At 29.8% G+C, this 23,637-nt stretch overlaps 2 protein-coding genes across 7 annotated transcripts; one reads left to right on the top strand and one right to left on the bottom strand.

The window, feature by feature from the left end:
- Positions 1–357: 357 nt before the first annotated feature.
- LOC130668059 (patj homolog) lies at positions 358–23,637 on the bottom strand. 6 transcript variants are annotated; one of them, XM_057470059.1, is made up of 16 exons: positions 23,516–23,637; positions 23,297–23,430; positions 21,059–21,438; positions 20,160–20,275; positions 17,367–17,509; positions 16,651–16,889; positions 16,259–16,393; positions 14,725–14,883; positions 13,136–13,309; positions 12,645–12,867; positions 11,925–12,226; positions 4,782–5,003; positions 4,517–4,690; positions 2,224–2,385; positions 1,089–1,322; positions 358–803 (listed from the first exon to the last, which is right to left on the bottom strand). In XM_057470059.1, the coding sequence occupies exons 2-16, from the start codon at positions 23,346–23,348 to the stop codon at positions 384–386; spliced, it is 3,135 nt and encodes a 1,044-aa protein (XP_057326042.1). In that variant the 5' UTR covers positions 23,349–23,430; positions 23,516–23,637; the 3' UTR covers positions 358–383. The 6 variants fall into 6 exon arrangements, with proteins under 6 accessions (XP_057326042.1, XP_057326044.1, XP_057326043.1 ...); XM_057470061.1 differs by having other exon boundaries at positions 23,261–23,430; positions 23,516–23,636; XM_057470060.1 differs by having other exon boundaries at positions 23,261–23,612.
- LOC130668063 (uncharacterized) lies at positions 2,874–3,893 on the top strand. The gene is made up of 4 exons (XM_057470072.1): positions 2,874–3,131; positions 3,215–3,348; positions 3,425–3,598; positions 3,671–3,893. Exons 1-4 carry the CDS (start codon positions 3,021–3,023, stop codon positions 3,801–3,803), a joined length of 552 nt encoding a protein of 183 aa, XP_057326055.1. The 5' UTR covers positions 2,874–3,020; the 3' UTR covers positions 3,804–3,893.

Genomic DNA, 23,637 nt, shown 5'->3' with positions numbered 1-23,637 from the left:
TTTCTTATTTACCTGGATTTCTTTCAATTTTCCAATACTTCACTACTTTCTTTTATATTTATATCCTTATTGATTTATTTATTCTTAGCACTATAACTTTATTTAAAAGCTGCTAATATTCCACATTTACCATTTTCATTCTTGCTCGAGTGGTTCAAAGTGAAGCAAGAGATACAAAATTTACCTGACTAGTCACGTCCGACTTGAGCGCAGGGACGCGGGAACTCGGTATTGCCCGAAACAAAATTAATGATAAATATGATAAATATGATAAACATGATAAATATGATAAAATAATTAAAAAACGTATTTAAATTGTAACAAAATACCTGAAAGATTTGAAAAATAAGATAATAATATGTTTTATTCTGTTTATAGTAATCTTATATTGTATTTGAATCAACAAGGTTTTGAAAATCATTTACATTATCGAATACTGTGACATGGATTAATGATTGAGAAGGATTTGTTTGATTATTATTTATGTAATAGTATTTTTTCAGTTTTTTGTTAAGGACACTACAAAATTTTTTGTGTTCGATATCAGTCGTGTAAGTTCCCGAACTGCTGATATAAAAGTAACAATCTGGTATGCGTGATGGTTTTGCGATGCCTAGCTGAACTTTTCCTTTCGGTGCTTCTTTTAACACTTTCACTGCTTTGTCTAATGTTGCATTCATTAAAAGTACGTTATTTACAAATAATATACGATCCCCAGGTATCAGTTGTCCATTTGTTTGCGCTACACCTCCAGGTACTAATGAGCGTACTATAATAACAGTTTCATCTTGATTCCTTGGATCCTGAAAAAAAACAAAAAAATACATATATTTACATAAATTTCTTGTCATCTCTATGCTTGGCAACGTAACACTTGATTATTTCTTAAAACCAGTGTTTCTATTTTATATCTTACAATACTTATAATTAATTAAAATCGAGTAATAATTTTTTCAAAACATTAAAAAAACTTATCCTTAGTAGGATTCTCTACACCCCAACCCCGCGAGGAGCTTCACCACTAGACATATTTGACTTTTTTTATGGGGTCTGTCCCAATCCCTTTATTAATAATATATAATAGATACCTGATAGTCTAAAACTGAAAACCCTAAGCCTTTTTCTCCTTTGATGAGTTCAACAATTTGAGGTTGCGTATTCCACGTTGCCAATCCGGTTAAAAATTCCAATGAACGGGATTTTATTTTAGTTACACTGTAGTCAACTATAGAAGTAATACTTGTCAATGACCCTTCTGATTTAGCTTTGATAAGACGATCAGACAATGGTACAAGTCGCTGTCGTGAACTAGCAAGAATACTCTGTAACAGAATTATCAACAGAAGAGAGTGAGAACCTATGGTACACAGGCAGTTTAATTTTTACGAGGTTCTGATCGAATTATTATATAAATTCAGATCTATAATTAGCTCGTTCATATTAATGTTCGTTAAACGCTCGGTGCTTCGAGTGAATTAATGATTAGGGAGTTCTTTTTTTGGCAGTGATAGAAAATATAGCGACGAGTGGAGATTGCAATCTAAGAGTAAAAAGAATTGAAAAAGTGTTTTATCCCCATCTATATTTATTATTTCAGTTGGGCTTTTACGCATCGGAATTCTCTTATCTTCAATTGCTTGGTCATTTTGTACTCACGAACGTTGTAATTAGAAATAGAGCTCAAAGTATCCCTTACTTACCTTTATGGTAATTCACTTGTTTACCAATTATCATAAATCATAATAGATTCTTTCCTTCCTAGAACTTACTGCAGCCTTATCGTTTTCCCTTTAGAACTAGATTAAGAGTAAACTCTTTGGTTGAACAAGGAGAGAGCATAAGTTGGGAAATTGACTTAAGAACAGAACTTGGCAATATTATAGTATACCTCGGAGGTCGCAAAAGATTCCAATATGGATTTCAAAGAGAAAAATGAATGGAAACCGTGAATAAAACCACTTGAACAGTTTCAAAAATTTATCTAAATCACTTTTTTTTTTAATTTAGTAAATACTACTACTAATTTGAAAAATATCATTAACAAAAAATACCAACTATGACCGTATTGTACAATTTTTTTAATATTTAAAAAAACCTTGTAGTCAGATCTGATTAATAACTCATTTGTAATCTATCTAAAGAACTTATTTTGAACAGGGGCTAGTAATATTTTTAGTAATTTTGATTTCTTGAATGTATTTAGTTCAACATGAGAATATTTACCCTTGTTTGAAAAGCTACTTGATCTTGAGCTACGTTAATGGGACATAACGGTGTTTGCGCTGATCCTTTTCGCCCACAAACCATCTTTACATGTAAAGGCAATTCTTTCAAAATTGATACAACTTCTGTATGATTGGTTCCGAATAAATGGTGTCCATTAACCTGTAATCAAGACAATTGGGCTTAAAATAAACGAATTTTAAAAAAATCTAACGAACTAATGAATTTGAATTAAGAATTTGATTGTATGTAATCTTTTTTAAAATGGACGGTTATCTGTTTGTTGGTTTCTGGAATTGCTCTAGCGAGTTCTATAAAAATTAATTTGAAACACCTTCGGTCTATTCTTACTGAATGACGCGTAAATCAAGTGTGAATAAGAAACATAATTCATCAAAGTTGTGTATTTAATAATAACCCCAACCCTCACTTAATAAGTGGAAGTTGTTTTTCAACCATCACAATAAATTGAAAAAATGTAATTATGTTAAACAAAATTGAAAATAATTTATCCTTGACATTTCTTATCGAATGAGGAAAATATTTTTTTTACAAAATTATTAATCAAAATATTTTTATTTTAATCTTATCTCATATTTTTATTTTGCACAATATGTACAGGTGTGATAATCAATGCCTGGTATATTTAACTTATAAACTTAGTACTACTATATATACTAGGCATTAATGACCACATATGTATATATGTTGCGGAAAAAAATCTAACATCAGTATTAGCTAAATCAGTTGACAAAAAGGGATTGTGTATAATCATAGAGGAACTAGTCTATAGCAAAATGTTGCGTGTTTTTATTCATTTTTGCATAATTGCTGGAGCTTTTGCTGACTATGTGGGAAATGGTTCTTGCCCTGATGTGAATGCTGAAAAACCACTTGATTTGAACCGAGTATGTATTTTAACCAAAGTTATTCTAAACTTATAAATTTGATTTTGAGTATAGACAATATACAATAACTTAATTTTTATTAGATGAGTGGATTATGGATCAGGTATGGAGAGGGCGATCATTACTGGGACAAGGCACAAAAGTGTGGGCAACAATATTGGTCTTCACCTAACAATGAGGGTATATCAACAATTGTTTCTACTAGCATTTCGACCAAGTAATTTCATTATTTCAGCTTATTATTTTTTAATATTTTATTTATGTAAATTATTTTTTAATATTTCGTATATTAGAAACAACAAGATGTTGGAAATTATAGGTGAGGTGTCTTTGATTACCAATAATAGGGTAAGTTTCAATCACCATGTACCAATTCTGGGAAGTATCCGTCGAGAATGCAATTATATTGGCGTTGATTATGATAAGTACATAGTAGCTTGGACTTGTGTGAATAACGGAACTACGCAGTGAGTTTACAAAAGTGTAAAATAAATTTAAAGATTTTATTTCTGAGCTGATTGAAAATAATTATATTTCAGTACTGAAACCCCGATGATATTTACACGAGAGAGAAACCCAACTTTTGATGTTCTGAAAGTAGCGGGAGAAGTATACGCTCGCTATGGTCTTAAATTATCGCATGTAATCAGAGAAAACCAAGATTGCATTTAAATTATTTTTATTTTGTAATTTTGTGTCTAAACGTCATTTTTACTTATGATGTTGAATTTTAATAAATAATTTTGGTGAAGTAAAAAATAATTGATATTAAAAATAATTATTTTGAGCACTCAGTTTTTTTTAATAAATCTAGAATGAAAAATTTTTCAACTCCCCGATGAAAAAAGATTTTATACAATTGTATAAAATTATATACAAAAAATGGCCCGATCCAATTGTATACAACTGTATAAAAATTGTATACAATTATATTCAAAATGTAGACAAGTCTATATAATTATATACAAATTGTATACAATTCTATATAATTATATACAATTCTATACAATTGCAATATATAGAATTGTATATAATTATATAGAATTGTATACAATTTCTATACAAATTGTATACAATTGGATCGGGCCATTTTTTCTATCCAATTTATATATAGTCTATATATAATTATATACAGTCTATATATAATTGTATAAAATCTTGTTTCATCGGGTTCCGGCTATGAAAACTGAAAATTAAAAAAAAAAAAAGTTATTGATTTCGATCCGATTTTCGAAACTCGAGTTTTCATCAGGTCTTGATGTTAAATTCGTCTTAATAATTATCAATTTCTAAAAAAAATCACGTATCAATGGCGATATTGTTAACAAAAATGCGATTTTTTGTTAATTACTGCGAAATGGTAATGATAATTATTTCTGAGTTACCTCTAAAAGTTCATCTCCAGGTCGAAGGATTCCACTGTCACCTACAGGACCTTCTGGAAGTATTGACCTAATGTAATGGTGTGGCCGTACTTCTTCCCCATTCTCGACGTCAACTGTACCTTCTAAACTTATTCCAAGACCACTACCTTCTGCAAACTTTGTTATTTGTGCTACCTGTAAAATAACATTGCTAAGTTATTAAACGTTTGCTAGCTTATATAATATTGTACATTTGTAAAAGTAAATAACAATGATTTCAACATACGATAATTTCCACATCTGATCCAACGATTCTATTCCATTTAGTTTTTATGGCATCTTCTTTTTGTGATGTTAGATCACTAGATTGATCACTTGACAAAGGCTCTGCAAATAATTCCTTGTCGTCAAGAGTTAATAATTGATCTTTAATACTATGATGCCTCGAATTATTGATCTTATTTAATAAATTGACTTCCGTTTCGACTTCAGTTAGAGTATCACCATCCTATAACATAGCAAAAAAATAAATCATTAGTTAGAAAATTATCAAAAAAAAAAAAAAAAAAAAAAAAAACGTTGTTGTCATAAGAATATTTGATTTTCATATTTTTCTATCCTAATCTTCATTTCATAATAAGGTGAATCAAAAGTATCAGCTTAAGATTCACGAGTAGATACGTAATGGAATTCCGAAATAAAAGTCTTGATAATTTTTGCTTTTAACGCACAGGCCAACAGTTGTTAATTAATGAAACTAGTTACTTTGAAGCGCGCCTAAGATGAAAAAAAGTTGAGTTGAAAATTTTCAAAACGATCAACAATTTTTACTTTCGCTTTCTAAAAGTTTATTTTCAATCAAAAAATTTTTACTATTTATTTTATCGTATAGTAACTAATATTCATTTCAAATGTCAATCTCATGTCTTTGGTCAAAAAACATAAAAATTATTATTTTTGACACTTTCAGAAACCCTCATAAAATCGATTCTTAAAATAAAATTGAGACGATTTATTTTCTCGTATTATGACCAATATTTAGTTAAAATTCCGAGTTTGTAGGTCACCTGGTTAAAAAACGTAAAAATATACAATTTTGCCATCTTCACAAACCCTTATAAGAATCAACTTTCTAAAAAAAATTCATGACATTGATTTTCTTGTATTGTAGATAATATTCATTCGAAATTTCGAGTCTGTAGATCTATTGGTTAAAAAACGTAAAAATTTTCATTTTTTACACTCCTGCAAACCTTCATAAGAGTTGATTTTCTAAAAAAGATTTATGCCATCGATTTTCTCGTATCGTAAGTAATGATTTCATAACTACAAAAATAGTTCTATTTCTTTTATTTGAGAGATGCTGCTGCCTATCGTATTAGTACAGTTTTTGCTCAGTTTGTGATAAAAAAATACTTTCGCCTCTTTTTATCGTAAAACTTGTGAAAGCATCAAGTTTCAATTTCATGGCTTATACCTGATTTTTTATGGCTCTTGAATTCGATAACTTACCTTGATGCTAAAAGTGGATACTACAGCAGTTAAATGATAGTTTTATCTACATTGCTTATGCAAATAAAATCATTGGTTTAATTGATGAAGCGATATACGCAATGAGTTCCTTTATCATAAAAGAACTGACTATAGTACGGAAAAATAGCTTACATTTATGTACTTCTCATACCCAAATCTGTAATAATTAGTAATGATATTCTGTCGAACTAAAAGTACATATACAAAAACTTGTGTTCTTGTTTCATATTGTATCACTGCATATATATGGTCAATATTTGATATTACATTGTCATTTCACAGTTGGAGTATTGCACTTTGATTGTAGATATTGAGTTCGGGTTTTTTTATAAACGTATTTTTACAACCGATCAAAGACGCATCTATCCCCTAACAAGTGAATATCATTTTTAAAAAATATTAAAATACGAAAAGGAAGAAATGGATAGGAAAGAGGGCGATGGTCTTATTAAATTTTGTAGATTCATTAATTTAATTTTCTTTTTGTTTATTTATTTAAAGCAAACAAGAAATTTTAATATTAGAATACATGAAGGAAAAAAAAATAAAACCTCTATAAAATTAATACGCGCGTTTGACAAACTATAGAGGTATATGATATGAGACTTACGTCAAAGCTTCTAAGGTGTTTTGATGCCGCTGCTGAGTTGGTCCACGCCATCATTGTAAAAAAAAAAAATTGCAAAACCTCAAGTGGACAAAATAATTTCCAGACTGCAAACCAGATCTTTAACGACAGACAATTCTCTGCGAGTCACAATAACTAAACAAAACACTAAGCTAGTGAACAGCGAAACAATTTTGGTCTTTTACAAAACGACTGCTTGCTTCCACACTTGTGGTAGGAATCCTTTTTGCAAGTACGTCTGGTGACAAGGTGTCCTGGGGCCTCATCTCTACCGTTGAGCAGAACAGTCGGTCGAAAATTAGTTAGGATTACGCATAAAGCAGTTTTCCGTGCTACCGAAAATCTTATGTCTATCAAATGAAATCAGACATATCAGATCACCAAACAAACCAAGTTGAAGATCAAAAACAATTTTTTTGGAAAAACAATCAGCTTGTTTATATCATTCTTTTAAATAATATTGATACTATTGAAAAAACAAAAGAATCAATGAATCATTTGGAATTATTAAAGTCAGCAGAATTTTTTAGAGAAAGGAAACTTTTAGGAATTCTATTCTGAATTGTGGAAAAATTTTTATGAGCTTCTAGAGAGCAATATTTCCATCAGGGGACGTAGAATTTCCATAAACGATTTATATTAGCTTACTCTCTATCTAAACTGTACGATATTTTTTTTGTATGCTCGTTAATCCTCTCTTACTTGAAGATTCTATCGCCATTAATCAAAAAACAATTAGAGTGGTAAGTGACTAAAAATTTCACGTGGTTACTATACGGTGGTTCAGCATAACGATACGGCAACGGCAATTGGTTGTAAAGCAAAGATACCAATGCGAAATATACTCGGAAATATTTTGCAACGGCTAGACGCGGTTTATTCGAAGGTGGCAAAACTACGGTTATTAGTAAAGTAAGCGAAGTTAATTTTGGACAAGAGAAAATAAAATTTTAATAATTAGTTGAATTATTACGCAGAGTTGAACCATATTAAAATGTATTTAATATTAGGATACGCTGAAAGAAATAGGCGTTGTAATTTCACTCAAAGGGGTAAAGCTTTATGAAATTAATCAAGTACTAGAGTGAAAGGTTTTTTAAATGAAGAGTTTTAATGTATCTAATTAAAGATTTTTGAAAATCACTAAAAATTTATTTGAATTTTAAGAGCATATCAAGACAGATTGAAAATTTACTAGAGATATGTTCTTATTGTTTCTGAAGTATCGAATTTTAGATGATTGTGAAGTGATTTCTTTCTTCATAGGTTCTATTGTACTAATAACCTTACTTTTCAGTGTATTGCAGTTCTTGTTGCGGGTGAAGAATCTGTAACACAAGCATAAAATTAACTAATTTACTATAATGATATGAAACATATGCATTAGAAAGCCGAGAATACAATCAATATTTGAAGTCAGTTGTTTAAAAAATGTTTTTTTGAGGATCACTTTTTTTTTTAATTTTCTTAAATGTTAATCAAACAAACGAAAATTAATGAATTAACGATTTGCTGCACATCATCAGAAAGAACCTTCTTTCTGATTTTTATAGATGCTATCATAATGCCTAAAATACAATTCTGATGATTACAAAACAACAGTTGAAGTAAATACTTTCTTGATGGTGAGTATTTGTAGATCCAAATGCTTGTTGAAGCATGGGTAGGAGAACCTTTATTACCTATACTCTATTAAATCTATATACAAATTAGCGAAATACTACTAAATCACTCACTTACTTATCACGAGATCTCCAAAACTATAGATTGTATTTACTTTAAATTTGGCATTTTAATTCCTCTCATGACACAGACTGAAACTTGTATTCAAAATGGATTTTTGACTGAATTACCATATCCCTCTAACGATTAGTTCATATCAATAGTTGGTGTGGCAACAATTTATTTTTAGCTCTCTTTGGACTTTTATGGGGATTTGCGGAGGCGTCACCAATGAAAATTTTCAAGTTTTGTAACTAAAAGACTACACACTTGAAACTTAAAATTATCATCATCTCTACGATACGAGGAAATTAATGGCATACATTTTTTTCAAAAAATCCACTCTTACGGGGTTTCGCAGGGGCGTCAAAAATAGAAATTTTTACGAATTTTCGACAAAAGACCGACGAACTTGAAATTTTAAATCAATATTAGCTACGATACGAAAAAATCAATAAGGAAAATTTTTATCGAAAATCAACTCTTAGGGAGGTTCACGAAAACAATATAAACACGTGCTAGCCATTTTGAAGTCCATAAATTTGAGATTTAATGTAGTAATGTTCTCTATACTTACATACCAAATGTACAATTTTATATTTTAATTTTGTGCTACGACTTACTTATTACTGCTTTCAGTTTAAAAAATGTAAATCGATTCACAATGAAAAGATTTTTTCTTATTATAAATTTTTCAGTCATTAATAATGACTCATTATATGTATAGAATTGCCAATTAAATTTTTAATTTTGAAATTCATTTAAATGTTATTTTATGACAAACTAACGTTTAATTGAAAATGTTACTAAGTGAATTAGTTATTTATTTCATTATATAGTTGTGGTTTGCTAAAACACTGTTAGCTGTACCGCTAACACCGTCAAGAGACAAAAGGACAAGTGTCAGTGGTGCCTACGATAATTACCATTTGCGAATAAAGCAAGCGCTGTTTGAGTTGAAGTGGTACATTAATCATAGATGTGAGGATGCATTCCAAACATTACAGTAAATAGAATAGTGACGACTTTTCAAATATTTATAATGTGCTTTATAGAAACAAGTTTTTGAAACCCCAGCAGAGACATTGTCGGAAGAATCAAGCGTACCTTCAATGAAAATCTATTGTGTCAATGTTGATGATACATTAGACATTTTGTTCTTGATATTTTAAATTAAGGCATTCAATGATACTACTATTATAGATCCTCTAGAAATAATATCATCCAAATATTTCTTACAACAAATCAGGATTTTCGTAGAAATAATCAGCAATAGGTCCTTTATATAAAACTACATGATTAAAGCTGAATTTAGTTAAAGGTCAAAAGAAATGATGCCTGATTCTTCATTGGTTATTTCAACATTTATACAGCCTGGTATTGTTTACCCAGTAACTTGAAGATATTCATAGATCGATCACAATACAGAACGAATCTATTAAAGTCGAATGTGAAATTATCGATAAGCGTCCATACGCACGCACAGTTAAATACCAGTAGAATTGAAATAAGAATTAATGCGAACTTAGGATGCATGGAAAAAACGAGCCTTTAGCTAAAGGAAAATTTGTGATGGAGACTTTCCACTAGAGAGGAGTAATGTAGAATTTTCTACATTTAGTGGTATAGTTAATGAATCGAAATTGACATTTATGAAGACTTGGATAAGTATAAATTTTTCATTCCTTAGCTGGTAAGAAGTAGACGTACGAACGTACTGTAAACGGTGTATGAGAAAAAACAATCTAAATATATATTTAGCTTAAACTGCGACCTTTACGAAATCGAATAATTCTAAAGCTTACGACCACAGTAATAAACACATCGAAAAACAACAGACTTAATTTTTTGTCAGATTAAATCCAATTGTAGAGATTATCGAAAACAACAGTATATCTAATTAAGGATGATAATCGAACCATAATGATAAGAAGGATAAATATTTAAATCGTTAATAAAATTTTTCAAGAAAGAAAAAATCCATTACAAAATTATGAAATAATCGGTGAAATAGATACCTTTTAATTTTGTTTGATGACTTCAGTTTTTAGATTGAGTTCTCGATCTATAAAGACAAAAAAAACAATCATTCTTAGTATTTCAATGATAAAGTATATTTTTAACTATCAACTCTGGAAATTTAAAATTTTCGGGAGGAAAAAAAGTAAGTCCGCGTCAAAGTAGAGTAAATACAATTTATATTTATTACTCTTACTATGGTTTTGTTATGTTCGCCTTAATACATATGTCGTTAAATATGTTAGTTTAGTTTAATGGATTAATGAATGAAAACGATAAAAAGAAATAATAATAGTAGTGGATGGGAGCGTCATCTTGCAACGAATTTTCACTGCTTTTATCAGAGGAAACTAACCAATTCCTAGCTGGTTTGTGAAAGAATGAACTGTGCTCATCCCTAAGAAGGGTGAATTGTCTGACCCAAAGAACTACAGGCCTATCACTTGTCTGAATGCGATCTATAAGATTTTCACTAAAATCTTAAAAAACCGCAATTTAAAGGAAGTAAATTCTGTTTGGCAACAGATACATGAACATCGTGGTAGCAAAAGAGGTCTGTCAGGTTGCAAATCAATCATTTTTTTTAAATTTAATTTTGAGAATAACTCAAAATGTGATGTACCGATTCAGTATAATTCACAGAATCTAGAAACTGATAAACCGTTTCGAATACCGCGTCGAAGATCTAAATCGGTCAATATGTTAAAAAGTTATAGATTATTTACATATGTACATACATACACTCGGTATCACCTTGAAATGAGTCAGAATATCTTTCTATGATCTCAAAATTTTTAATTTTCTTAGTAGGAAGTTAAAAATTAGTATTTTAATATACAAGTTGTATCGCTACAGAATTTCGTATTTTATCTGAAAGTTATAAAAACTCAAGTAAAACAATTTCTTTAGATCGAGATTTTGTTACCTTGAGAAGAAAGAGAAGAGAAAGTTCTTATTAACACAAACCTTATTTTTACGTTTAAGTGACGAAAATTTTATTTAAAAATTTTCAAACTGAAAAAGAAAAAAATTCTATTCATTTTAATTACGCACATTTGTCGGAATTGTTATCTATTTTGAATGCAAATAGTAACATTTCAGTTTTATTTTGATACTTAATCCCAATGAGATAATTTCATAATTTCAGACAAATAAATAGTATTTTTCAAATTGATTGCTAGTTTAAAAAACTAGCTGTGTACTAGAAAAATTTTTTTTTCCAAAGAAAAATTATTTATCCTAAGCCTGAAAGTAACAATTTGTTAGTTCAAGAAGTTTATTGTTACTTTAGAAACGTTTCTATGAGAGAATTAAATTTTCTAAAGACACAGATAGGTGTCCAAACTCTTGTTGCATTAACACGAGAGTTTATATCATTTTTTCATATTCTTATTTTACGTAGCCTGTATAAAAATATATATCTATACAAACAAATGTAACATAGATGCGCATATATTTTGCGCAAGTAAATCAAATAAGTATGCATATATTGTATAATATATGCATATGTGTTGCAATAAATCTTACCGTGCTAAAAGAGAAACTCGGTAAACTTGTTATAGATGGAGAATAAATTTGAGGTAGTTTGATTTCACTAGCAGCTATGGCTTGTTGCAGCTGTTCATATTTAGGCCCTCTGAGATATCTTTCGATGCACAAATGAACTGTGTTCCCTGTATTTCTCAAAACTTCGACAGCCTCATGATTAGAGTATCCTTGTAGCGAATAGTTATTAACTTTTACTATGCGGTCGTTGATTTGAATTTTATTGCTTAATTCCGCGGCACTTCCTTTGCTTATGCTCTTGACAAATATACCTGATAATTCCTCTGGAAAAAAGTGCATTACCATATTTTAAGAACCTTATAAAAAATCAACTCGATAAAAAATTTTCTAATGGGCGATTTGCATAACCAAAAATATACTGGACAGTCTTAACGATTTTTATACTTAAGGAACTTACAGAATTCCTGTAAATATTTTATGAGTCCTGTGAAGATACTATAGGATTTCTGTAAAGATTTTATACGAGTTCTGTAAGAATCGTATAGAATTCCTGTAATAATTTCAAAGGGTCCCGGTAAGGATTAATTAACATTATTTATTGTTACTTAAATCCCTCGTAAGTTATAAAGAATTAACTAAAAACAATTATCTTTCAGAAATAAAATATTTTTATCATAGAGTGAGATGATTTTAATGAAGCTCTCTGTTTTATTAAATTTTATTAGCATTTAGTATCATTACCTTTTTCACACACATAACCAGCAATCGTTATTCCGAGTCCACAGATGTCTTTTTTTAACTCGACGTTGAAGCGCTCCGTTTCGGGAAGTGAATTTTTTTCAATTATACTTTCACAAGCTTGTAGGTGGCCTGTAGGTTCCTCTAATGTTGCTGATGAAATAAAAGGAATAGCTTCGATAGGCAACGGATTCCGAACAACTTCCATAATAAGTCCTGGTCTGGCCTGTAATAATTTAATATTTACATATAGTATATCTGGATATCTGGATATCAAGTATATCACATTGACATTTAAATGTTCAGATGGATTTATTTTTTAACAGAATTTGCTTTGAAAGTCTGGATTTCGGAAGAAGAATTCAAGTGATCATTCGGTTTCCAAATAATATTTACAGGTTTAATTACCAGTAGAGAATTAGGTAAGATAACTTACATTAAACTATTTAATTTTAGTTTTGATTCTTCACAAGTCTTTTATTCAAGATACTCACATGAGATTCAAAATCTGATTCTTGCTCGATGATATGCTTGTTGCCACTTCCTAATTGTTTTTGAATGCAGTGAATATTATACGTTTCTGGGACGTTACGGAGTAAATGGCGATTCAACTCTTCAGGATCTCCAAGTACTTTCGTTGGGACGATTGGAGCATGACTTTCCAATGCCTGTAATCATAACAATAAAAAAACCTTCTAGTAGCTGAAAAATTATTTATTTTTAACTTTAATCACAATTTTTCATAAAGTTTCAATAACTATTTTTTAATGAGAAATGTTATATTTCAAGAATTTTTATATTAATTTAAAAAATCAGGTTTAATATCTTTGGGTGTCTGGCCGTTGTTATTGCGTTATCTTTTGCTGTTTCACCCACTAGAGTGTTTTCAATTTATTACTTACCCACCTGCTTTCGACCGCTTCATATATAAGACTATAGTGATAAGTGGAATTTTTCGTAGCTGCGCACAGTATTTCGAACTTTTTAGGGAACAGTGCAAGGCGCGGTTAATTCTACTCAAATTTAAATATGTTATCCTACACTTTAATCTATGAGGTACGTATGATTGATCGATGGAAAAACATATTTGAAAGATTAAATCATTTCGAACAAAAGTAAAAAAACTTTTATAGTCAATTTTAAATTAAAACTAAACATTAACACTGTGAATTATTTGACTAGACTCGAAATTAGACCCAATTTCATGATACGCAGTGAACAATGGAGTACAGTGAGGGCCTTGCTGAGTGTCCTTAGTCCCACTCTAACAATTTATTCTAGATGGTAACTAGATCTTAAGTATTCGTGTCAACGTTTACTTGCCCTTATGTACCCGGAATTCCTATTACGTTTCATCACTTGATCACATCTGAGCTGCTGCTTGTAATGCTTATAATACTTACCGTGGGCCTCTCTCGGAGAATTGATGAACCGAAAGAGGCATTAGGGGATCCCATAACTGGCACGACTGATTTGAACGTTTGAACCTGGGTCAGGCTCTAAGACAGCCAACTATGTGTTGTGAGCTAATGAATCTAAGCAGTAGATTAAAATGATATGATAGAATAAAGTTAGAAATTATTTCACAATGATATCAAAAGATATTTCCCGTCTACTGCCAAACTTTCAAATTTGAGATTTCAAGGTCAATAAAAAAATCCAATCATTTAAAAAGATCTATCTGAGTCCATGGGTTATTTTGGAAATATGAAAACGTTTCAGAAAATTTCTTTTGCAATTATTAGTATGATTTTTTAGTTATAACAAAGCAAACAACATTTTTAAATTAAATATGGAAAAAGAAGAATTTTTTGCTTAAAATTTTTTTTTATCACTATTTTAATATTTTTTATTGAATTACAGCCTCTTTACAAAGTTATCACAAATCTCAAGAAATTTAAACGATTTCTTTATCTCTATAAACAGCAGATATCAGAAAGACAAATAGAAATTAATTTCTCAATATAAACTTGAATATTTTTTTTTTTTTACTCAATTTGATTCTGTAGGAATCAATAACAAAACATGAAATAATTCTTTAGTACTAAAAAACTATTAAAGTAAATTGTTAATTTTTCAAGACCTGATAATCTGGAGATGTAGGTTCAATTGGCCGGGCAACGACAAGCCTCACGTGTGTCCCTGATTGCCGTAATACTGCAGCCACCTGCTCACTTCCCATTCCCCGTAAGTTGACATCTCCTATCTGCAGAATGTGATCGCCACTTTGTAGTCGATTGTCCTATAATTTTTCGAAAATGAATAAAATCAAATTTTGTTGTAAGATCTGCTGTAGAATTAATAACATCAATTAATAAATAGTCATTACAAAATAGCAGATTAACTTTCAAATTCAATGCATCTTGACAAGTGTCTTGTTTATAAAAATTATGTTTTAACTTAAGAAGCAATGCATTACGGGTGTGGTGCATCCCTACAGAGAATTTCTCTACATTATAAAATCTCACAAAGTTTTTCCCTACACGAGTCAACTCTATAGACAAAATTTTACATCGCAACAACTCTACAAACGATTGTTTTCACATCGACCCATCTCTACATGAGAACATCTCTCATATTGAAAATCTCTACAGCGATCATTTCTACTAGGCGCTAAGTTCAAACAGTAGAATTTTTGTTATGATATTTTATTGAAAGAAAGAATAAATGAAATTTAAATAAAAAGGATTGAACCCTGTGTATTATAGGAATGATTCCGATAGTATTAATATTAAGGGTGGCATTCCCATAATTATACGAACTGCTCCCATAAATTATGGATGTAGCTTCTATAACGGTATAAGAAAAAAATCTCATAAAATTATGAAAACCGTACCCGTAATTTTTTTTCCTTATAGTAAATTATTAGTGGAGATCAATTAATATTTTATTAAAAATAAAAATATGAAGACAACAACAAGTATTAATACTGATTAAATAATAAATTGATATGAAAAGTTGACATCAGACCACCAGTTTAACATCAGTAATCCCTTGATTTTCTAAATTTGTTGTGGGGATAAGTCATCACTTTTGTATTATTTAAATAATTTTATTTATTCTTTCTTTTGTATAATTAACCTACTTTATTAATAAAATGTCATAACAAAAATTCTACTGTTTGAACTTAGCGCCTAGTAAAAATTATCGCTGTAGAAATTTTCAATATGAGAGATGTTCTCATGTAGAGATGGATCGATGTGAAAATAATCGTTTGTAGAGTTGTTGCGATGTAAAAATTTGTCTGTAGAGTTGACTCGTGTAGGGAAAAACTTTGTGAGATTTTATAATGTAGAGAAATTCTCTGTAGGGATGCACCACACCCATGCATTACAATAAAAGAGATATGAAAGGCGCTATTGTTTCTAATATGCAGCTGATTTTACAAATGATTGCGGTGAGGAAGAAAGTATGAACAGTCGGTGGAATAATTAAGTCGACGAAGTTCTGTGTGAGATGTATTGATTATAAAAGTAAGTAACTTTGCATAAAAAAAATTTTCTAACGATGTTAACTCAGAAAGGCCCAGAACCTGAACGTGGTAGTAGTGGTCTTAGTGGACCCAACAGACAAAGCAAGTTATTAAATACTGTAAAATGTTTGTAATGAATACGTACGCGATCAGCCACACCTCCTGGAAGAATTGTTTTGACAACAACTCCGGTACTTTTTCCTCCAATGATACCGAACCCAAGACCAGTGCCATCGTTCACCAGATTCACAACTTCAACCTGTGCCCACTCGGTATTTAACTGAAAAAATACAGTCGATTTACATTAGCACGGCTAACTGATGATAATGAAAAATTTTAATTAAAACACAAATTTTTCCAAGAATATTCGCAATTTATATTTTTTTTTAGCGGAAGAAATGCTGTTTATCTTAATATGATCGATCTGAATAAATTATTTTCAATTCAGAATTTACAGGATTTGTCGTTGCTTATAAAAAAAAAAAAAAGTGTGATATTTTTCTTATAATTAATTAAATTTATATTTTTGAAACTTACTACCATATCCGAGACGGCTTTTGAAGGTTCAACAAAAACTGATGGACTCTTGTCGATTACATCTAATGGTGGTGCAGTTTTTTTGCTCGCATTTAAATTCACTGAAGATGAATACGACCAGTCATTTTCAGATATTCCACTGCTTTCAAGATGTTCACGGCATAATAATAATTCATTATCGCCAATTACAGCAGTAGAAGCTTCAGATATTTCATCCACACGGATAGAACATTCAACATCTAGAACATAATTATAAAACGTTATAAAAATTCATTAATTGCGATCTTTTGTAAGAGCGTAAGTTGTCATTCTAGTCCCTAAGCGTGGTGGTTTATGTAAGAATATATATAATGGATAATTTATCATGATCACTGGGATTACAGTAATTTACTATGGGTGAAATTAATATTTTAGAGCTCTCGATTTAATGGTATAAGAGCCGTAGTGAGAAAAATAAAGTGGGTTGAGAATGATAAATTTTATCAGCGGATGATACAAGGTAAACTTTTAATTTTAATTGTTGTATAGCTACAAGTTTAATGGCAATAAAATATCAGCAATGAGGAGGTCAGCCGGTCCATCTGAGTTATAGATAAAACTGACGACCTACGCACATGCCGAAGTACACCTGGTTTGGTATAAATTTAGCTTATTTAATTTAGTTGAGATAAATCTGAACAGAAAGCATTAAGAAATAAATAAAATAATAAATTTACCTGGAGTATAACAATCGATATTCGATTCTGTATTGCCTCTTACTTTCGGTTGAGCTGATATTGCTTGATTATGAAAAATATTTGAATCCAATAGTTGAACATCATCTGGTAAAATCCGATCAGCTTCTCTCATCTGCTCCTTACTGCAATATAATCATAACGTAAATATCAAAAGTATATAAATTGTCTTTAAGTAGATTTCTTATGGATATATATCAATAGAAAAGTTTGATGCCACGAATTTTAAAAAACTCAGCCATAATAGATTTTACTCTGTCGAGAAATTCCAAAAAATATTATCAGGAAAAAAGTTTATTTATGTACAACATGAAAAATTGCAAGTTGCAGACGTTTTGGGATCCTAGAAAACTATTCTGACATTTTTAGAGAGGTTTGTATGTGTGTGTTTTTTTTAAATTATACATTTTTATAACGTAAAGCTAAAATTACAATTTTTTATTATTACACGAAATTTTATGATTATCGGTTGGATGAATAAAAAAATATCACGTAAAAGAATAACATTACCACATGATTAATCGACATGAAATATAGTCTATCGTTTGCGCAATCGCATGTTTATACGGTATCCTAGATTTTATCAAAATCGGTCAAGCTATTCTTGAGATATAAGATAATATACGGACAGAGAGACAGATAATATTATTGTAAATTTGGTAAAATTAAGATTTGAGGGTCAGAAAAATATTTAAAGCAAAATTCGATGAATTAATCGAATGTAAAAAGAGCCTACAGATTCATATATGCATATACTTGCTGTTACCCGTCATTTTATTTCAATTATTCATGTCAAAATCCCAGTAGTAACTTTTCGAACGTATTCGTAAATATTTTTATTCTTCCGTCCCACTTAATGGAAAGAAAGTTGTAATTAGTCGTGTAAAATAGGTATAGAGTAAAAGTCTATTTATGTCAACCCTGTTAGCCCCGTAAGAGTCGATTTTATAAAAAAAAAAAATTTACCGTCTTTGGCGCCCTCGTTAATCTCTATAAGATACGATTTTTTTTTTTAAATTAACCCTTCGAATTTTTTCGTGTTTTGGCTGATATTCTTTATAAGTTATAACTGTATGTATTTTAATTAAAAAATTTCTATTTTTAACACTCACGCGAACCCGAATAAAAATCGATTTCTTAAAAAACATTGCCGCCATAGATTTTCTCGTATCGTAGCTAATATTTACTTCAAATTTCAAGTCTGTAAGTCTATTGTATAAAAATCGTAAAAATTTCGCATTTTGGTATTTGAAATTTTAAAAGTAATGGAAATCCATGTAAATTTTAATTTTAATTAATTTTTTTCGTATATTTACAGTAAACCTTTTTTGTAATCGTTTAATTTATTAAAAGTGCAAATAGATTGATATCAAATGATCTTTTGTTTTTTACCTCTAAGTCAATGTTATTTTCTCTTTATCAAAAGCAAATAATTTTTTTCGTGACAAAACAGATTGAATCTTTTTGTTTGAAATATTAAGCTAGAGGTTTTGTAAAAATAAAATTTGTTGACATGTGAACTCATTTTTTTTTATCAATTTTTATAATTTTTAATTTATGAAGAATCACAAATTTCATACATGGTCATAAAAACGATAAAATACACTTAGTACACAAAATGAGTATGATTACAATAAATCAAGCATTAGGAATGTTTTTAATTATTCTCATCTTGCAAGCTTTTGTCCATGAACTCCGAAATAATGTTAACATCACAATGGTATTGAGTAAAAAATCGAAAAACGACACAATTTCTCGAAGCGTAAATTTATTTTTCCGCAAAGTGAACTCATGACAGTTTTTATAGTTACTGACTACGTCGTATTAGAAATAAGCTTACTCGATATTACGCTTAAAACTGAACTTTATTTCGAGTCGCTAAACCTCAATCTTGTGTGGGCATGCGTTATAAAGTTACAGTGTTATCATGGAAACAAGTACACTGCAAATGAAGGTCACTTTTTACTATTATTCTCACGGATTATAAAAAAAAAACAATGAAAAAAATTTGAAAACCGCCTGACCCTGCAGGCCCAGCCCTAAAACATGTCGCTATTTTCGAGCTTTTAAGCTCGAAAAATTTTAAAACGAAGAGAAATATTTAAAAAAAAATAAAACAGGATATTTCCCAAAAACAATAAAAAAATTTTGTTAAAAAAAATAGACTATAATGTACTCTCATGATTGAATATTCGCGTTGTCGTAACAGGTTACAACAACGTTTTCAAAGTACTAATAATTTCCAAAATAATAAAAATGTCATCATTAAACATAAAAGATATCAGCAAAGAACCGGTTGCTGCACCTGTAATATTTCAAAATGCGGTGGATCGATTCACTGTCGCGTGTCATCCATTCAATTTTAATCTGAATGCTGAAAGAGATCTGCAGGTTACATAAAAAATTGTTTCCCCTGAACCCCAGAAAACGGAAGGAGAATTGTCTAGGTATCAAATTGGAAAGTGAAAATTTTTTTAAAATCACAATTATTTTTATAAAGAAAAAAAAACTATGCTTAGCAATATTATAAATCTGAGTACGTTAATTCAATGATAGAAAACTTTTATACCCGGGAAAAATCCGCCCACGTGATCCTGCATGAGGATTTTTATACTTTATGATGTTTCTCAAGAACCAAATCAATGTCGTGAGATTGAAGCGTACATAATAATATTAATTTTTAAACGTACAACAATCATGTTCCTCCCAAGAATCTTATTGTCGAAAAATCACAAATTTTCTTAAAAAATTTTGAATTGCGAAATTGTTTCTTACCATGCTGATATTTCACTAGGTTGAGTTTCTTGAAGAAAAACGAGAAAATCTTTATTTCCATTGTAAGCCGGTCCAACGACTTTAGTATCAAGGCTACTTTCTTCAGGTTGATGAAACTACAAAAAAATAAAAATCTATAAGATTTAAAATTTTATAAAGTAACTCAAGCTCGAGGAGCTCGAAAACATTATTGTAAATATATTTATGAGCTCTTCGAGATCAAAAATACTCTTTAATGCATCAGGGTTTTCGAGCTCGAAGAGGTATGTCTTGCTTTGCACTGCGATAATAAATAACTTTTGTGACAATTTTTTTTCCAACAATATCTCATGCATTCACAAACGACATTCGCGCATACACGCACTTAAATACATAAATTTATACACACAAGGACTTGGACATGATTGTGAAGATAGTCAGAATAGCTTTCTTGGACCTCAAAACATCGACATTTGATGAAAATTTGACGGGGAAGTTAAAAAAATACTTGACAAAAATTGAGCCCTTGATATAAATACTAACAAAGAAAATATCCCAGGTGATCAGCCTTGATTTTGCTGTGGCTAAAATACGTTATTTTACGTTAAATTCTACGAGGGACATATTTTTTTTCTTGTGGAAAAACATATCTGTGGGGTGAAGCAGGACCTCCCAATTAACCAATTTGAGGAGTAGTTTTTGTTTCATATACTCACTGACTGTAAATGTGTGGAACTTAAAAACTACCCCTCAAGATAGTTCATTGCGAAAACCCGTTTTACCCCGCAGATATTTTTCCGCTGTAAAAAAAATTTTCCTCTCGTAGAATTTAATGAAGAATAACGTATTTTAGCCACAGCAAAATTAGGGCTGATCACCTGAGATACCTTCCTTGTCAGTAAAAAATTATAAAAATTCACCTCAATAGTAATCACTCCATCAATATCGCCTGGAGGAACTACTGGAACCCGTTGATCATCTACTTCACTGTTTTCTTGGTAGATTTCTTGACATCTAATGTCATTGACAGGTGTTTTTGTTAAATTAGAAATCGATACTTCTAACTGACCATTTGAATTGATGATAAAGTCAGCAGGTAAGATTGATGGATGCTGTTGGAATTGACTGTTCAAATCGTTTAACGAATCAAAAATCACAACAATATCATGGAATACTGGATCTTCAATCAGTGAAATCAGTAATTCAATGTCACTGATAATATTTTTATGCAATAGAACACTGTTTAAATTTTTAACTTGATCACTGATATGCCTCAAAACATGAAGTGCTGTTGAAATATCTATAGAAACAATTAAGGTATTTATTAATCACTAAATCGAGTAATTGAAATTCATTTTAACAATTTTTAAATTATTATTATTTTTTTAATACTCATTATTTCATAAAATTTGTTATGATGGAATATACGTTTCAGTTTTTATTTTTGCGATAATTAATTTGTAAATAAAGAAATAATAGTCACCAAATACCTAAATCTAATTATAATTTATATGATTTCAATGAATAACGACGTAGAAAAATTTTAGTCTAAAGGGAAACTTATACTTATGATTACTAGGAACCCACTAATAATTAAAATTTTAAACTCCAAGATCTTAAGACTATAATCTTGGGGTTTCAAATTTTTTTTTCTTCTCTTCGATGATTTTTAGCGGAGATATGGCTAAAATGAATTTTCGTGTAAACATTCTGTATTTCTTTACATTTTATGACATAATGCTTGCCTTGAACGCAAAGCGGAGTTGTTCTCAGTGAACGCCAAATCAAAAACCCGAGTCGTGGTCAGTTTAAATAATCTCTACGAACCGATTTAATTCATCAAAAGTTTTAAAAATAACAATTATCTTAATATTTCTAGATATTTTATATTTGTTGAATTTTCGTAGGTCAAGGCAAGACATAACTTTTCTCGAGCTCAAAAATTTATTTACAATATTGTTTTTAGCTCAAGGAGCTCGGAAATAGTAATAAGTTTTGAGGCTGGTCCACAGGGTCAACAGTTTTCCACATTTTTTTTGTCTTAGTTATTGACTTGAATTTTTACAAAGTAAAAAACAATTATTTGTGAGAACGAATTTTCTATCAACATTTACTATCTCTTCAGTAGCGCCCGCGCACTTGGGTTCACTTTAGTTCGCAGACAACACAATCACTCGCGCTAGTTACAATATACATCCCGGGGGCATTACTTAAAATTTTCTTCGTATGCATCAGTTATCCAGTTAGTATAGAGATTAGTGATAGGAAAGCAGATGAAGATGTTTTTAAAACATTTTTATCTATCTACCTATCACTGATCTCTCAAAGAGTTCGTACGTCTGACATCTAAATAAATTTAGAAAAATAAATAATTCAAAATGTCACGAAACTGACGCATTTATTTTGAGATCTTAATTTTAACTTGATTTAGAAATTATTAAAAATACATCGAGGTGTCAAAACACTGACGTCTTATTCATAGTGTCTTCAAGAACTCTCAATTTCAAGTTCTTAAAAATGATGTTTTCTAAAAGGTCATTATAAAATATTTTGAAAAAGAAAAATTATTTACTCCATGGCAAGTGTATATCTATATATTAGTCGATTCAAATTGTTTTAAATCATTTCAAATAATTTTGCTTAATCAGGGAATAACAAGTAATTCTAATTTAGGTTGGATGCTGTCTGGGTAATTGTAACTTATTTATAAATTATTAAATTAATATAATTTTGAATGATACTGAAAGTAAAAGTCATTAAAAGATTTTATTGTTTTAATAAACAAGTTACTTCTCGATAGAATAATACAATAATTTTTAGATTGTGCAGAAAACGATTTTTTAGTAATTGAGAAACAATTAAAAATTTGTTTTTTCTAAGTATTTTACTTGTTTATTGAAAAGAAACAAACTTTAAAAAAAAATTTTAGATATACTTTCAATTTCTAATGTAATTTTTTTCTTTAAAATCTTATCAACCAAAAAATATTCCTCTGCTGGTAAATTAATCAATATTAATATTAGCATAAAAAATAATACTGTGAATTAAAGAAAACATGTTGAATCATCTAAAAATAATTCCATATGTAAAAAAAAAAAACTTTAAGATAATTTTATAGATACCCTGCATTTATGATATATTATCTAAATTTTATTTACACGGTGCGTACACGCCTGGGTACGAATAGTCTTGTCCTGTCTTATCGATCATAAAAAATATCAAACCTTAGTAATTACATAAGATTATGATTTTTTGACTGAGTTTTAGTATAATACTTTCTGTGAACTGGAACCTTAAACAGCAAGCATAACAATAGTTATAAACCACGAGTATAACAATTTAAACAACTATTCGATACGACACAAATACAATCTTACTCAATACTTGGGGTAGGACACTTAACATTTGGATTTGGATAGTAATTAGTGTTAGTTGTTAGTCACTTAGTTAGTGTTAGTGATTTATGTTGACCCAACCTCCCTACTCTAGTAACCTCAGG

Source organism: Microplitis mediator, chromosome 5, assembly GCF_029852145.1.
Source record: "Microplitis mediator isolate UGA2020A chromosome 5, iyMicMedi2.1, whole genome shotgun sequence".
Classification (NCBI taxonomy): Eukaryota; Metazoa; Arthropoda; class Insecta; order Hymenoptera; family Braconidae; genus Microplitis; species Microplitis mediator.
This window is presented reverse-complemented; position numbering and strand designations above follow the sequence as displayed.

What these genes read in the sequence shown, in the direction of transcription:
- LOC130668063 (XM_057470072.1), top strand. Translation starts at nt 3,021, where the DNA reads ATGTTGCGTGTTTTTATTCATTTTTGCATAATTGCTGGAGCTTTTGCT. An exon ending in TCTACTAGCATTTCGACCAA is followed by an intron (nt 3,349 to 3,424) that starts GTAATTTCATTA and finishes TTCGTATATTAG; the next exon opens with AAACAACAAGATGTTGGAAA. An exon ending in GTGAATAACGGAACTACGCA is followed by an intron (nt 3,599 to 3,670) that starts GTGAGTTTACAA and finishes ATTATATTTCAG; the next exon opens with TACTGAAACCCCGATGATAT.
- LOC130668059 (XM_057470058.1), bottom strand. Translation starts at nt 23,164, where the DNA reads ATGCTAATATTAATATTGATTAATTTACCAGCAGAGGAATATTTTTTG. An exon ending in CGAGTTTCTCTTTTAGCACG is followed by an intron (nt 5,004 to 11,924) that starts GTAAGATTTATT and finishes GCTATGTTATAG; the next exon opens with GATGGTGATACTCTAACTGA. An exon ending in GATCAGATGTGGAAATTATC is followed by an intron (nt 4,691 to 4,781) that starts GTATGTTGAAAT and finishes GTTATTTTACAG; the next exon opens with GTAGCACAAATAACAAAGTT.